Genomic DNA, 14,376 nt, shown 5'->3' with positions numbered 1-14,376 from the left:
ATGAATGTGCACATACAATAGTATCAAACACACCATGAAAAACTACTAGATTATTTTAAAAAAAGAATGTATGCAAGTGGGGAACTGATGGCTGCAGGTAGGAAAACAGCCTCTTTTTCTTAAATTATACTTTATTAATGACAGGTACCATGATTAGAGTTAAGGTTAATCCTGGAGTCACACCTCTGGGATTTAGTAACTTGTACCTTCAGACTCAAACTTCCAGGAAAACCTATCAAAAACATAGTGAAATTAATCTCTCAAACAGTTCTACTGTAGACATGGGAAAATCCCATCAATTTTCTGGATTTATGCCAAAGTAGAGAATTCAACCCAAAGCTTTCCCTTTAAGATTCACAAAATAGTTTAGATACTTTATTTGCATATTTATTAGCATTGGAGTCAATAATTTAGAATAGATCAGAGGATATAGGTATTTTAATTTCAGCATGTGGACTTTTCATCTTCTGGCTGTGTCTTACTGGTATTTTCACATTAAAAAAAAAAGGCTTCACCGAATTTTTTGCTCAGCATATACAACACTTAGCAGCCAACACATTTTTCTAAAATAGCCAAGTATCAATAGCACAACTCATTTTTCCTTTCCCTCCTAATTGCTCCTTTGCTGTGATTGCGGCTTGTGAATGCACAGCATGTTCTGCAACATTTTTGTATTTGCTGCAATGAAAAGGATATTGGTTTTGTCTATTGTCTTTGAACTTTTTCAGTATATATTTTTCTAGTTTGCCCTGAGTTTTAAATACCTAATTACTGCCACCTTTAGTGGAAGCGATCTCTGTACATTAGTATGAAAATGTAGAGAATGTTACGTTACCGTATTGTAGGTTTTTATCGACAACTTAATTATAGGAATGCTTATAAGTACCATTGAACTCGATGGCCTGTCAGAGTTTCCATTGTAAACCATGATTTTCAGGGTTTATAACTCCACTGTATTAAATCATTGAGGACGTTGTATACATGCTGCAAACTTAGACATGTTGTCTGTTTTCCAGAAGGATAAATTGGAGAAACCCTGTTTGAACTGCTGAACGTGTTATCAACAGGCTTGCAGTCACTTCAGATACCATTTTTCTTTTCAAAGATTCATGTAAAGCAAGATGCTGTCACCCAAGACAGATTCTGCCAACAAATCCTGTCTTCATTGAAATCCCCAGGCATGACTGAGCGTGCTTCTCAGCACGAGGGGCAGTGGTAAGGTTGCACTTTAGGCAGCACGAAACAGAAGCCAAGGGTAAAATACGCAAATTAAGTTGCTTTTGAGCTTTCCAAATTTTTAGCTGTTCTATGGACTGGAGACTGCCCAAACATAAACTGGTAGTTCAAGAGGCATATTTAAATTTGGGTAGCTTACACAAATAAACATAGCAGCCCTATTCTTGATGTGGGTCTCCTTCTCAACCCTTCCACTTGTATTCCACTTGTAGAAAAGTGCTTCTAATATTTAGAGATCCTCACACACTGCCTGAAGAGGAATTAACTGCCTTAATCTAAACAGGACTGCAATCCTACATGTTTGCAAGCATGTGTACAGCAGGAACATCATGGTGCTAGTATCATGACTAGCAACAGCATGGCAGTTTGTTCTCAGAGATAATCAAAGACCACTGATTTCAGAGAAAGAAGCTGAGGTACCAAGGGGAGAAAAGGCTGTCGTTGCCTTTAAAGCCGCCCCAGGAACAGCTGAGGAAGTGGGTTTTGAAATAATAAATCACAGCTTTGCTCTGATGTTCTAGGGCACACTGTTGCCCCAAGTCACGTTGTTAGTGAAACCCCACGTGCAGGGCAAACACCCTCACCCACTTGCTGGGTGACACCGTGATCTCCCAGTCCCTTGAAGGACAGCTACTCACTAGGGAGAGCGACCGAGTCTGCTAGTCCTTTCACGAGGTACTGAGGAGAGCTGTGTACCCCTCTGATCCCCTCAACCAGCCAAGTCTTCACTGGCTGCTAGGCTGAGGCTCAGCTGTGCTTGTCGTTACACAGCCAAGTAATGCCAGCATTTTGCACTTGTTCTTTTAGCTTACCCTGTGATGGCTGAGACCCATGAAATTGAAAACATAGGAATATGATATTAGCTTGTGGATCAGGTTATGGTTACCATTACGATTGAGAACCCCCCTTTTAAAGGATATTTACCTAACAAGATGGCGTATACAAAGTTGCTCAAAATTCAGTTTTCAAATATATACATTTAAAAACCTCACATTTGGAAAAAAACCGTCCCCCCAGTTTCAATTAAAATTTGCATAACTGAAAAATAAATATTTTTTGAACAGCTGTGTTGGAATAATGCCTTCTTTTTCCCCTTGTTTCAAAGTACTACTGAAAACATATCAACAGGATACACTGAAGCATTGCTATTTTTGACAAATTTTTTTTCTCTGACTCATGATATCTGTCATAAAGAAACTCAAAAAGAAAATCATAACAAATTTTGGAATTTTTTGCTTACTTTTGATTTTAACAAACTTTTTTGGCCCGTGATTTTACTGATTCAAGTGAGAAGAGGATGACACGATATAAAGAAATGCAAATCAACTTAAGTAATTTATCACTTAAGTTTATAACTCTTGTTATACATTGCCAGATTTCAGCTTTCTACCATAATGGTCATCTAAAAATAATACATAATATTCTACTATACTCATTCATTGGGTTTTAAACCTTTTAGAAGGATGTGAATACCAGCGTCCCTATTTTACAGATGGTAAAATGAAGGCAAGGAGAGGTAGAGCACCTTGTTCACTCATCAGGCCCCAAAACAACAAGGGACAAACTCCTATGACCTATGTTACATTTATTAGGCCAGTGTTGCTCACACTTTCTGGCTACGTGGGATATATATAGCTCTTTCTGGTACCAATACAAACCTACGCATCCATGGTCTTACCCTTGTGATTAACCTGGATCTAAAAATTATGTAACTTTGTGCATGAGCAACCCATCATGAAGATTTTGCTAAATCTTTGCCTACTTTCTGAAAGAGTGTGCTGCGAGAGACTGCTCCAGTAGTAGCCAAAAATTATCAACCATTCGTGTAACTCTAAAGTACTTGGGACTTTAAGAAAGAACAAAAGGCTAGCTAACCTCAGCACTTTAAAAGTTGCATATGAAAATGCTCAAATATAAAAACCTGAAGATGAAGTGGGTCCTTTATAAGAGCCCAGGAACAAGAGCTGGTCTTGTAGACTGTACCAACTGTGCTGTAAAGGACCTGAAAGCTGTTGGGTGAATTAAGGATGGAGCATGTTCCAGTCCTGTTCTGAACACCCCAAAGGGCTGCTTTGTCGTGAACGCTGAATGTCTTTGCTGTTGCGGCTTTCCATCTGACACTTCACGTTATGTCAGAGCAGGGTTTTTTTGTGTGTTTAATATATTGGTGACTATGTGTTTTAATGAAGGTGCCCTGTATTCCAGAGCTAGCAAATGCACGATGTGTTGCTGCGGTCGCCAAGATAAGTAGTAATTTTTAAATAAACAGCAGTATAAACAGTTACATAAAACTCATGTAAATTGCTGGCACATAATTTTAGACTGGCTTAAGTTATGTAACTTACTTGTGGCCAAGTTTTTTTTTTTTTTTTTAATACTCAATTCATGCACTTTAAAATAAAGGGAGAAGTTTATTTTCACCTGTTTCTTTTCCACGCGCTATCTTTCAGTTATACTGAGCATGCCTTAAACAGCTTATCAGAGAGATTGACGGACAGACAAGAGACAAAGTGAAGGCACAAAACACCTCCTGACCCTATTGTAGATTCATTCAGGAAAGCACCTTCTCCTGAGTCAAGTAAATAGCCTGAGTCACAGTAGAATTTGTCACTTCTCTTGGCATTTGTTTTTGCTTACACTTAAATTACTCACTGAATTGCTGAGTAGATTATTTAGACAGAGCGACATGAGTTCTGTTGCTAAGTTGATGGGGTCTACAGAACAGTGTACAGAGCTGGGATTCTGAGTTTTATTCTTGTATTTGCTGGTGACTTGCTGTGTGACCTTGGGCAAAGCATTATGCCGCTATGGCTTTTAACCCAGACTTAGGCAGCAAAGATTGTCTCTCCTTCCCTTCCTCCCCATGTTCAGGGCCTAGGCTGAAGGACACTGTGATCTTAGCTTGTGTTTCCAAGGGCCTCCAAACAAACAATTGCATTGTTCAATAGCTTCCTTTGAAACGTAAAACTGGAAGAGAGCACTAACACCAGAAACCACTTCACACCATCTTTTTCTGCCTGCTGATCTTTGTGATATAATTTTAATAATTTACACTCACAGTATCTTAGCGGCTTGATTTAAGGATATTGAACACTGCCATTTGTGTGAATAAAATCAGGACGAAAGTACCTAAACAAATATTTAGAAGTATAACACAAGTGAAGAGAATTGAACACTAGTGAAAAGCAGGAATCAGTTTGTTGGTGTAGACAGCATCACCAGCTCAGATGGAGAACATTGTTTGCAGTATTTGGTCAGCTCCTCCTAGCTGCCTTGAACTGTTCTTCCCAGCCTGAATTAAGAAAGGAACCCAATTTTTGCAGATTTGGGTTCAGGCTCTGTTCATGCCTCTCTCATGTTTAGAAATTCTCCAAAGAATGATAGGAGAAAGACAAGTCATACCAGCTGTAGGGATTACTTAAAGGGATCCCAGCAGAATGCTTCCATTAGGAAAAAACAAATGTTTGGCACTGAGGAGTTTGTATTTGTTCCCATGGATTTGGTTTTTTGCATGAAGGGTATAATCCATCCATAAATGCACACTAACTTAGAACATCTGGAACTGGTTGCATTCTGCTCAATAAGAGTGTAGACAGGGACAATATGATACGAGCCACAGCATTTACAGAAGGGACAGGTGAACTTTTCATTTGTTTGTTTAGGGACTCTAACTGGGATTTACTACAATGCCTAAGGGACTTAGGCATATTTCTGTGCAAACACAGAAGTTAAAACAGTGTAGTCATGGCCTGGGACTAGGATTTCTAGGTACTACTTAAATTAAAACCTGAGCTCCTAACTGCTCTATATACTAGTGTTCATTATTTTGGATCTTATCTATTATTTCAGTTATTTCTGTAAACTTATTCAAGGCTCTGTACTGGGTCAGAGTACATCTGATGTACTGTATTGATGAGTACTACTCATCAATAAGGCTGAAGAGGAATGAAAAAGATGCAAACAAACAGCACTGTGTCCACCTGAAGTAAATAAAGCACTGCTGTGTTTTAGTGTGAAAGAGCTACAGGTGGGTTTAAGGGCCTCATCAGAACAACAATCAGAACAGTACCAAGAGCAGCATTCCTAGACTATTCCTAGAGAGCACATCTTCATTTGAAACTTCGGTGGCTATAAATCTTTGTGATACTTGTTTCAGAGAATTTTTTTAATAATCAAATACTTTATTTGCAGTAAAGCTTCCTCCCAAACAGCTGTGGGCTCCTTTACCTTTTACGCCTGCTAATAATAACCGGTGATGTTAAATAACCTTTCTTGTGGCCCTGTTTCTGGATGTTCCTTTGACCCAGGTCAGAATACTCTATTTTATGTCTTGATGTTTATGGGAAGCATTAAGACCAGCAGGCTGGGTGCCAAAGACACATCTTTGCTTGATCATGGTTTCACTAGTTCATCTTATAGCAAATCCACATTATATAAATGATTTATAAGATACTATTTTTATTGCATTTTAATAAAATTCTCACCAAGAGAAAATAAAAAAAATTGACTGTTTTTTCTCAAGTATTTTAATTAGTGTTTTTTAAGTACTAACAATTCTTTATCCATTTGTAATAAGGTCAGCTATTCCAGTTCCAGAAGGAACTTTTTCCTTTCTGTTAGTGAAAATGACATTTCTTACTAACATTTTATAAATAACTAAGAAAGTGTGCCATGTGGGTGCATATTGCCTTCCAATGTGGGCCAGTGGTTAAAAAGCTACAATGGATTATAGTAACAGCCAAGATTTGTGTCAGTCCTGCAATGACAAACATATCCCACTCTGGCTGTGGAAAGAAAAGTGGGAGAAAATACGCGTTAGAACTCTGAAAAGGGATTGGAGAATAAATGGGGTTCTTATGCAAAGGCTTCACATCCTAGAAAGGTATAACAGGCTTGGCTCCGATTCTGTGAATTTCCACTCCCTGTGGGTACATTTTACTCATGTAATCTATGTAACCAAAGCCGGTGGGGAAGCTTATGAACATAAGGACTACTCATTTGTGTGAAGCACACATGGGTTAAGCTCAGCTTCTTCCCAAAACATAATACATTAGAATCTAATTAATAATGAGCAGTTGGGAAAATGCAAACAAAAAAGTAGTCTATCACAATGTACAAGACAAAGCAGAACACTGCACAGCACTGTTAACAAAGAAAGTAAATACACAAATGCTAATTTTCAAGTAATCTGTTTAATGGGATTCCACTGCTTTTCCTCTGGTTCTCCTGTAATATATTTTTAAAGAGGGACTTAGCTGCATAGATGCTAATTAATTATATTTAAGGCTTTTGTTTCTTTATAAACTAATCCCTACAGTAACTTAAAGGGCTTTCACCTTTCCCTAGCACTGCAGCCAGGTGTTGCAGGCAAAACAGTCCTGATTTGGGGAATTTTTACTTCATTTAATTTATTGTCAATTAACACAAACTTCTAACCACTCATTTGGAGTGAGAAGAAAGAAAACAATTAAACAAACATTTAAGTGAACACCTTTCCACTGCCTTTCCCAGGCTCAACTTAAGCCAAACACCTATCCTCCCCCTTTCCTACTGTCAGCTTCCTTTGTCTCCACTATGGGGTTACACTCAGCGATGGGGTTTTCCATCGCATTTAGAGCTAGCTGGGCCAGTTGTGACCAGCACCCGGCATCTCCTGACCTCCTCCCACACCTGTGGCTCCTGGTACTGAAACCTGCCATATATGCCCAACACAGTACTCAGGCGTGAGCTAAGTGGGTGCTCATGCGTGAACTCATTGGGTGCTCAGACATGAGTCAATAGGGCACTCGTGTGAACCAGCTGGGCGTTCATTAGTAAATTAAATGGGTGCTCATGCACGAGCTGACTGGGTGCTCATGCATAAATTGATTGGGTGTTCATGCATGAACTAATTGGGCACTCATGCATGAAAACAGTAAACCCTGCAATTTATGCTCAATACATGAGGTAAGAGCTTGAAGCAGATCCAAAGGCCTGATTCCAAATTTACATTCATTTATTAGTTCGGTGGGTCAGATCTAATTACTAGAGCAGTATCAGGGTTTGGTTGGAGGGGCAAACTGGCTATGTTTTAGACCGTTTATGCTTGTAAATGGTCCAGAAAAGTCCATGATGGACCAGAGAAGACTTCAGACAAAGCGGTGAGCAGGGAAACTTTGCCACAATCCCTTTGAAGACATTCTGGTTTTGTTTAAGTCTCCAGTGAAGAGGCATTCCCAAACCCATGAATCAAAAGATCTGCTAAATCAGGAACCTCCTTCAAGATGGAAGCTGAAGGTCTTGAGTTCCAGTCCTACCACTGACTATAAGAAATTCACCTCTTCTATGCAAAACCTATGAACTGGAAGCTATAACACTTAGCCACGTGCAAATAATTTTTAAAAATACTTACTAATTTTGGTAAGTCAAAGCAAATGTAAAAGGTAAAGCAATGTCTAAAATTCAGCAACATCATGATATGAGCCTTTTTTCTTAGACACCAAAGGCAGACAAAACCAGAGCCTGTATGTCTGGGTTTTCTCATAGCCATTCATCTTGAGCTGCTGTTCAAAATCCTTGTAAAACACAGAGCAGGAGGAAAGAATGATTGAATTGAGTAACCGGTGTCTGATCAACTACATTAGTTAATTACACCATCACTTAATATGATCCATGTTCAAAGGTAGTTTTAAATACATAGCAAACTTAAAAAATAGAAGTTCTTAAATTTTATGTTAAGTCCAACACATACTACAGACATTGACAGGAGCTAGAAATAGAAAGGTTTGTTTTAACATTTATACATTTCTGTACTTGCTAGGCATAAAAATAGAAGTCAAATTGCACAGTCCTGTTAGCTACCAAAATGTAATGTGCAAATAAAGCGCCCAGGAGACCTAATAAAATGCCATAAATGAACTACTGTAAAAAATATCAGACCACACCTATTCAGCAGGATGAATTCAAATGTCTTACTAAGAAATGTACTCTCTTTCCTTTTTATGGAGTAAGAACTGTTTTGGGGAAAGAAAGAATGAGTTTCACAACATACAAAGAAACTTTGAATAATAAGTGCAAAGGGTTTCAAGATCAAGTTGAATGCAGAATGCTACTTAATTCCACTATAGACTGGAACACGATCAAGCAGTGACATAGCATCTACTTTAGAAAGATGCATAGGTATTAATATTAAAGCACCACATTTTCATACCTACGATTCACTTCTATAAGCATTCATTTCCATAACCAGGGTTCTTCTAGAAATCAAAGAAAGCGCAGGCTTGCTGTTTTCTACTCTGACACTGCTATGTGAACAGTTAGTTGCCACCAAAGTGGGGAAAAAAGCTGGAGATGTATTTAGGTCTTTGTGTAAGCTCTACCTATTAGACTAGCCAAATCTGTCTGGAGTCAAGCCCACTGTACAGTACTAGAAGGATCACTGCAGGAAGCCTGCTATGGAACAAATCCAAACTTGATCAAACATGGCAAGTCAACTATTGATAGACAAGTCAAATACATAATTACAAAACATATGGTATATGCTGTTTGTACGTGCTCACAGGGACGAGCAGAAGGCCATGCAAAATGATAAGCTTATTTGGTTGTGAAAGGACTACCCCAAGAGTAAAACATGCAGAATCACACAAAATTTGTAGATAGTTTTTGTAAAATCTTTGAGGTTTTTCACACTGAAATTTTCAATGAAAAATTTCCATTGGCACAGTGAGATGTCAACTGAGAATCTCAAACACAGATGTTTTTTTGAGCTGCAGAATATATATCATACAGGCCCAACCTGGCAGGCTTTCTTATCCCATGATTTCAGGTACTGACCCTTAATGAAAAGGCAGCTCCGTTCATCCTTTAGTTGAGACTTCCAATGATAACACCAAATTGCATCAGCCTCTCCTGGACAAAGGTATTGCCTATAACCACCCCATTTCATGCAGCCATGCGATAGCAACATACTGTGGCTACTGCATATCTAGCTAGGACTGAACCAGTGATTTAAAGACAATTTAAATTATTCTCATGCAAAAAATTCTGAAACGAACCACAAATTGCTTTGGAAGAAGGGAGGCAGGGAGTGACTTTTTGTCAGAATTTAAGCAAGACATAACTCTTTCTTTCCTGATCTAAGCTGACGTGGTGCTGGTTTGTTTTTTTTAAGAGCTACACTGACATAGAAAATAAAAAAATCTTCTCTCCATCCAACAGAAATCCTAGAAGGCAGCTGGGCAGTCCTGACAAACATGAAATATTCTGCTAAAATAACAAACTAAACAAAAAGGTAACAAGGGTTAAAGTGGCCTAGCTTAGCATCGCTATCTGGAAAATAACTTGGCATCCAAGTCCATGGCTACATCCAAACAGAGAGAAGATCAGCTCTGTTTGCTACATCAAACATGGCTCAGATTTTTTTCTCTCTTCCTCTCTCTTCAAACATAAATAGTTCCAGGCTCTTAAATAAATTAGCTCAACTTTGGTTATACAAGCTGTTTCATTTTTTCTCCAAAAGGGAATATAGATGTTTGTTTAAAGATTGTAAATAAAATATAAACGGAGATTTTCCATTGCATAGTGATCCTTTCCAGTAGGTAATGATCAGTGCTATGTCCATTTTTCTTCCTCATCCTATACTTGGGGATAATAGCATTGTTACTTTTGCTATACTACTTCTGATGCAAAATGGATGAAAAAAAATTATGCAATAAGAGGAGGTTTACCTGTACTTATTCACCGTAAAAGCAAAATAATAATCAGGTTTAAAATGCACAGAAAATAAGCGCAACAAAATTACTTACCATTACTTATAATTTGTTCTTTAAAAAACCTGCTTTCTTTACATGTATGTGTGGAACATGTGAACCCTAGGAAGGTTAATTAGTGAAAGACAACAGTTCTTAAAAGCCCTACCACTCGGCTCTATTGGGACTGTTCCTAGGAGTCAAGTGGTGCCTATCTGGATTATGTTGCTGCTGGGATTTTTTGCATCAAGATAGTTACAGTAGTGTAGCTCTAGGATAAAAATACATCATGCAGTAACAATATGACAGTGTAAACAGAAGGTTCACCCTAGCTTCAAACTGTGGCAAGTTATTTTGTATATTAGTGTGGAACGTTTTGATTGTGTTTTCAAAGATGCAAAACTAAAGCAGGTCTTCAGTACTTCCACGACGGGATGTGAAGTTTGGCCGTAGGGCATGATTAGCCAAAGGCAGGGGTTTTTCTTCTCAATATTACAGTGATGCTTCACATCCTTCCTAAAACTGGCTGGGGTGAGGTGTCTCTGGCTTTGAATCTTTCTCTAGCATGGAGCAGATTATTACTATTATTATTGATTTATGTCATGCCTGTCTGCTTCCAGCCTCAAAACACTTTACTAAGTTACAATATACATAGGAATCATTTCACGTCAGCCACCACCATGCTGTAGCCTTCTCTGGAGGGAAACTGAAGGGAGCCATTAGGATGGTGCCTGCAACATTAAACAACAATCCAGGAGAGGAAGTAAAGAATACTCTGGCTCCTTAAAGCAGTGGCTCAACAGAATGCAGTCACTGAACTGCCATCCAGCTGGGACACCAAAGTCAATACCCATTCACCGTGTGTGGTTAAAATTAAATCTCCTAATGAAGTGAGATGGTTTTAGTGGTTAGAGAGTGAGTGCAAAGTATTATTCTCCTGTATTATTATTTGTAAGTTATACAGCTAACAAGGGAAAAGATCACACACAGGAAAATAGCAGACAGTTAGATAATGTTCCAAGCCCGGTTTCTAAATGACATTTGGGCAAATAAAGCTTCAGAAAAATATGTTACAAAAAAAAAAAAGATGACACAGAAAAAAGGAATTGGCAGTTTCTCAATGTTTTTAGGGAACTAAACTAAACTGAACAGAAGTGATGTCAGTTTTTATCCCCTATAATTCAGGTCTGGAGAAAAGAACATTATTAGCTTCTGTTAATGAGCAGGTATTCCCTAAACACTGCTGCAAATGCTCCTGAATTTTAATTTGCTTAGAAAAAGAAATGGTAAAGTATTGAGGGGAAGAAACCCCAACAGCTTATTTTTGTCCCTGAATTAGCAAAACGCTTAGATGGTTTTCTGGATAGGAGGTTTATATATCTGACTAAAAAGATCCTCACACAATGTTATCAAGCTCTCCTTTCAGGGCTAGTAATTGCTAGCTGGTTCTAATCATTCTTGCAAGTGATCATTTGAAAGGTTCATTTTATGACCCCTCAAACTAGCACAAAGAATCTCACTCCATAATGTAATAAACAATTCTACAACCAGTGCTTAATTAATTCCCGAAAGTCACCAAAAGGAGCTATTAATGATCTTTCTTTTTAGCTAACCATAAATATGCAAGTCTCCTGGGATAAAGGATTTAAAAGGAACATTCTGGCAAAACTAACTGTCAACTTGATAAAGCATAAAATGATCACCAGTGAGGGTAATTCAAAATGCGACGGCAGTGCTACCTAGTCTGATTAGAAAGTTAGGTCAGGTTGGATTAAATTTCTCTGAATGTTGTGCTTACCAAAAAGCGGACGAATTGACATGGTGCAAAACAGACTCAACCCAAAGGAATACACAAGAGAAAAATACTACAACCTTTAGAAAATTATTTTTAAAAAACAATTCTATTTGCAAATTTTCTTTACTGTGAAAATATCAACAATCATTATAATTAGAGTGTGGACAATATTTCAGGGTTGTTTAAAATATGTGTATTATAAAGAGCAGGCTGATATTTTCAAGAGAACTTAAGTGTTTTAGGAGCCCAAGTATCATTTTCACAAGTAAATCAGGCAGTAGGAAGCCCTTAAATGAAATTTAGTTTCCTGGCAACCCAACCCATTGCTGAAAATTAGATTTAGGCTTCTAAAGGGCTTTGATGTTTTTGAAAATCACACTTCCTGCAGCACTGCACAGCTGACTAGGTGTAATACAGTAATTTACCCTTCTACTGAGGCTATCAGGAATGGAATCACTCTGATGGCTTTAGTGATGTCTGGGAGGTTCGGTTTTTTTTCTTACACTGTAAAAAATTTTTTTACCGGGCATAGACAGCGATGACTGGAATCTCTGACCAGAAGCAGGGGGAGGAAAGAAAGAGAGAATCTGCCTTTTCCAAAATAAACTCATGCAGTCCTTTGGGTGCTTGTGCTTGATGCCAGTGGAGCCTGTGCACCAGCATGTCCCACCTTCAGAAGAGCTCCATGAGCTATTGGACCCTCAATGGACCGGGGCTTTCCGAATCTCTCCTCTTGAAGCAATCCCTGTGACACCCACACATGGAAACATGAAAATAGACTGCCCCACAACACAGCCATTATGGTTCTTGCTATGTGTATGGAAATGCAAGGTTCAAGTACCTCTCAAATGCATTTTTAATTATTAATACAAAGAAACAAACAAAACAGGAAACATTAAGAGAGACACAGTGGGAAATAACTAAGAGGACTTTCAGGCTTCCTACTCCTTGACTCCCCTGGGCTGGGCAAAGGCGGCCTCAGATCTTCAGAACAGTGCTTTTCAGTCCCTTGACCTGTGGAAGGACTCAGGCTCCCACTGGAAGATGGAGGCTGTGGATTGCTGCGCTTAACACTGAAGAACTTACTGTTCCAAACATTTTGGAAAACCTGGAAGTTCCTTTAAACAGGAAATTTTAAAATTTCTCATTTTTGTTCTAATCTTCAATAAAACTTTTTTTGTTTTTTAAATATTGGAATTTCCTGTGGAACAGAAATTCTGTTTTAAAACCATTTCTATTCAACAGCGCTATTCAGATGGAAGCATTTTCCTATTCATTTCACTTTGCAACTAACTGGTGCCACCCCAAATGTATTGCTCTTCCAAGAATGATGTGGCAGCCCTGGAATAGCTAATTAGTTGGGTTGTATGATGCCTCTGCCAAAAGTTTCAGCTTCCAGAGGCATTCCTTTAAGGAATGGTGGTGTGGGTTTGGCATTTACAAGGATACACATGGTTTCAGGAGCCCACAGGCACCAAAAGTTAGCTTGTGTTTTATAACTGCTCATCTCAACCCAGTCATTGAGCCGATGTCCTAACCACAGTGAGTCAAGCAAACTTCTTCAAAGCACTCATGGCGAAAGCTTTTGGTTAATTTTTTTTTTTTTTTTTTTAAATAAAAATTTTGTCTTTGGGGAATCTTTTAAAAAAATTCCACTTCTACAGCTATTACTGGGAAAATAATTAAATTCAAACATTACTAGCATTGTAATACAATCTCTTGTAGATAAATACCTTTGTCATTTAGCTCTCAAATTTTTGTACATTGTTAAGGTAAATGAAAGAGATGTCTAAATCCAATACCTTTATACTTGGTCACCACAGCTGAGTTGACACTCAGAGGTTCTTGGAAGGTGACAGTGAGTGATGTACTGCTTTCTACCATGAGACAGACATTGGTTGGCGCCTCAGGGGCTCCTGGGAGAGAAGAGAAAACATCAGCTCTTCAGCACAACAAATCCTATTCAAACAATGTTTCTGAGTCTTCAAAGAACCCACTGAAAATCACCCTGCAATTGTGAGCTTTGGGTTGTAGGTGTTTGTGTTCTCTGCCTTTTGAGCATTTTAATTAGTGCCCCTGCTAACAATATCCTGCAGACACCATTTGTTTCTATCATGGTTTTTGGCTCCTTTCGGTTAAAAATATCTTCCTGCATATATGTAACCCAATAAAACAGATTCATGCTAATTATGTCAATGAAAAGCCCCTATAAATCTCTTGGGGTGGGTAGGAGGAGAGAGAAAGGACAAAACCACAAAGAGCTAATTAAACCTTTATGGTTTCACTAACAAACTCAAATTTATCAAATAACAGAAAACATTTTTACATTATTGTGATTCAGAAGTTGCAAATTCCACAAATGTTTCAGTGTAGTAGTTCCAAAATACAGTTGTCAGTTGAGGCCTAACATAATTTAAAAAAAAAAAGCTTAATTCACAGAATATCAATCAGACTCAATTCAGAAATCAAACACAAAATGTCATGACTTACTGCTGGGATTGATTTAAAAAACCATTATATTAACTTACACTACTGCTGTATTTCCTGTATTTAGTATCTAATAGAAGGAGCACTACATCTGTCTTGGAGAAGTAATCTTAGAATACAATAAATCTGAGA

The 14,376-nt window shown here is 38.1% G+C and overlaps 1 protein-coding gene across 1 annotated transcript in view; it reads right to left on the bottom strand.

The window, feature by feature from the left end:
• The window catches only part of ANKFN1 (ankyrin repeat and fibronectin type III domain containing 1), a 64,123-nt gene that overhangs the window by 36,536 nt on the left and 13,211 nt on the right, over positions 1-14,376 (bottom strand). The window contains exon 4 of the mRNA XM_019474229.1: positions 13,560-13,673. Coding sequence (XP_019329774.1) covers positions 13,560-13,673 — 114 coding nt within the window. The remainder of the gene's footprint in view (positions 1-13,559; positions 13,674-14,376) is intronic.

Source organism: Aptenodytes forsteri, unplaced genomic scaffold (assembly GCF_000699145.1).
Source record: "Aptenodytes forsteri isolate BGI_AS27 unplaced genomic scaffold, ASM69914v1 Scaffold153, whole genome shotgun sequence".
Taxonomy (NCBI): domain Eukaryota; kingdom Metazoa; phylum Chordata; class Aves; order Sphenisciformes; family Spheniscidae; genus Aptenodytes; species Aptenodytes forsteri.
Note: the sequence above shows the minus strand (reverse complement) of the source record. Positions and strands in the feature narration are given on the sequence as shown.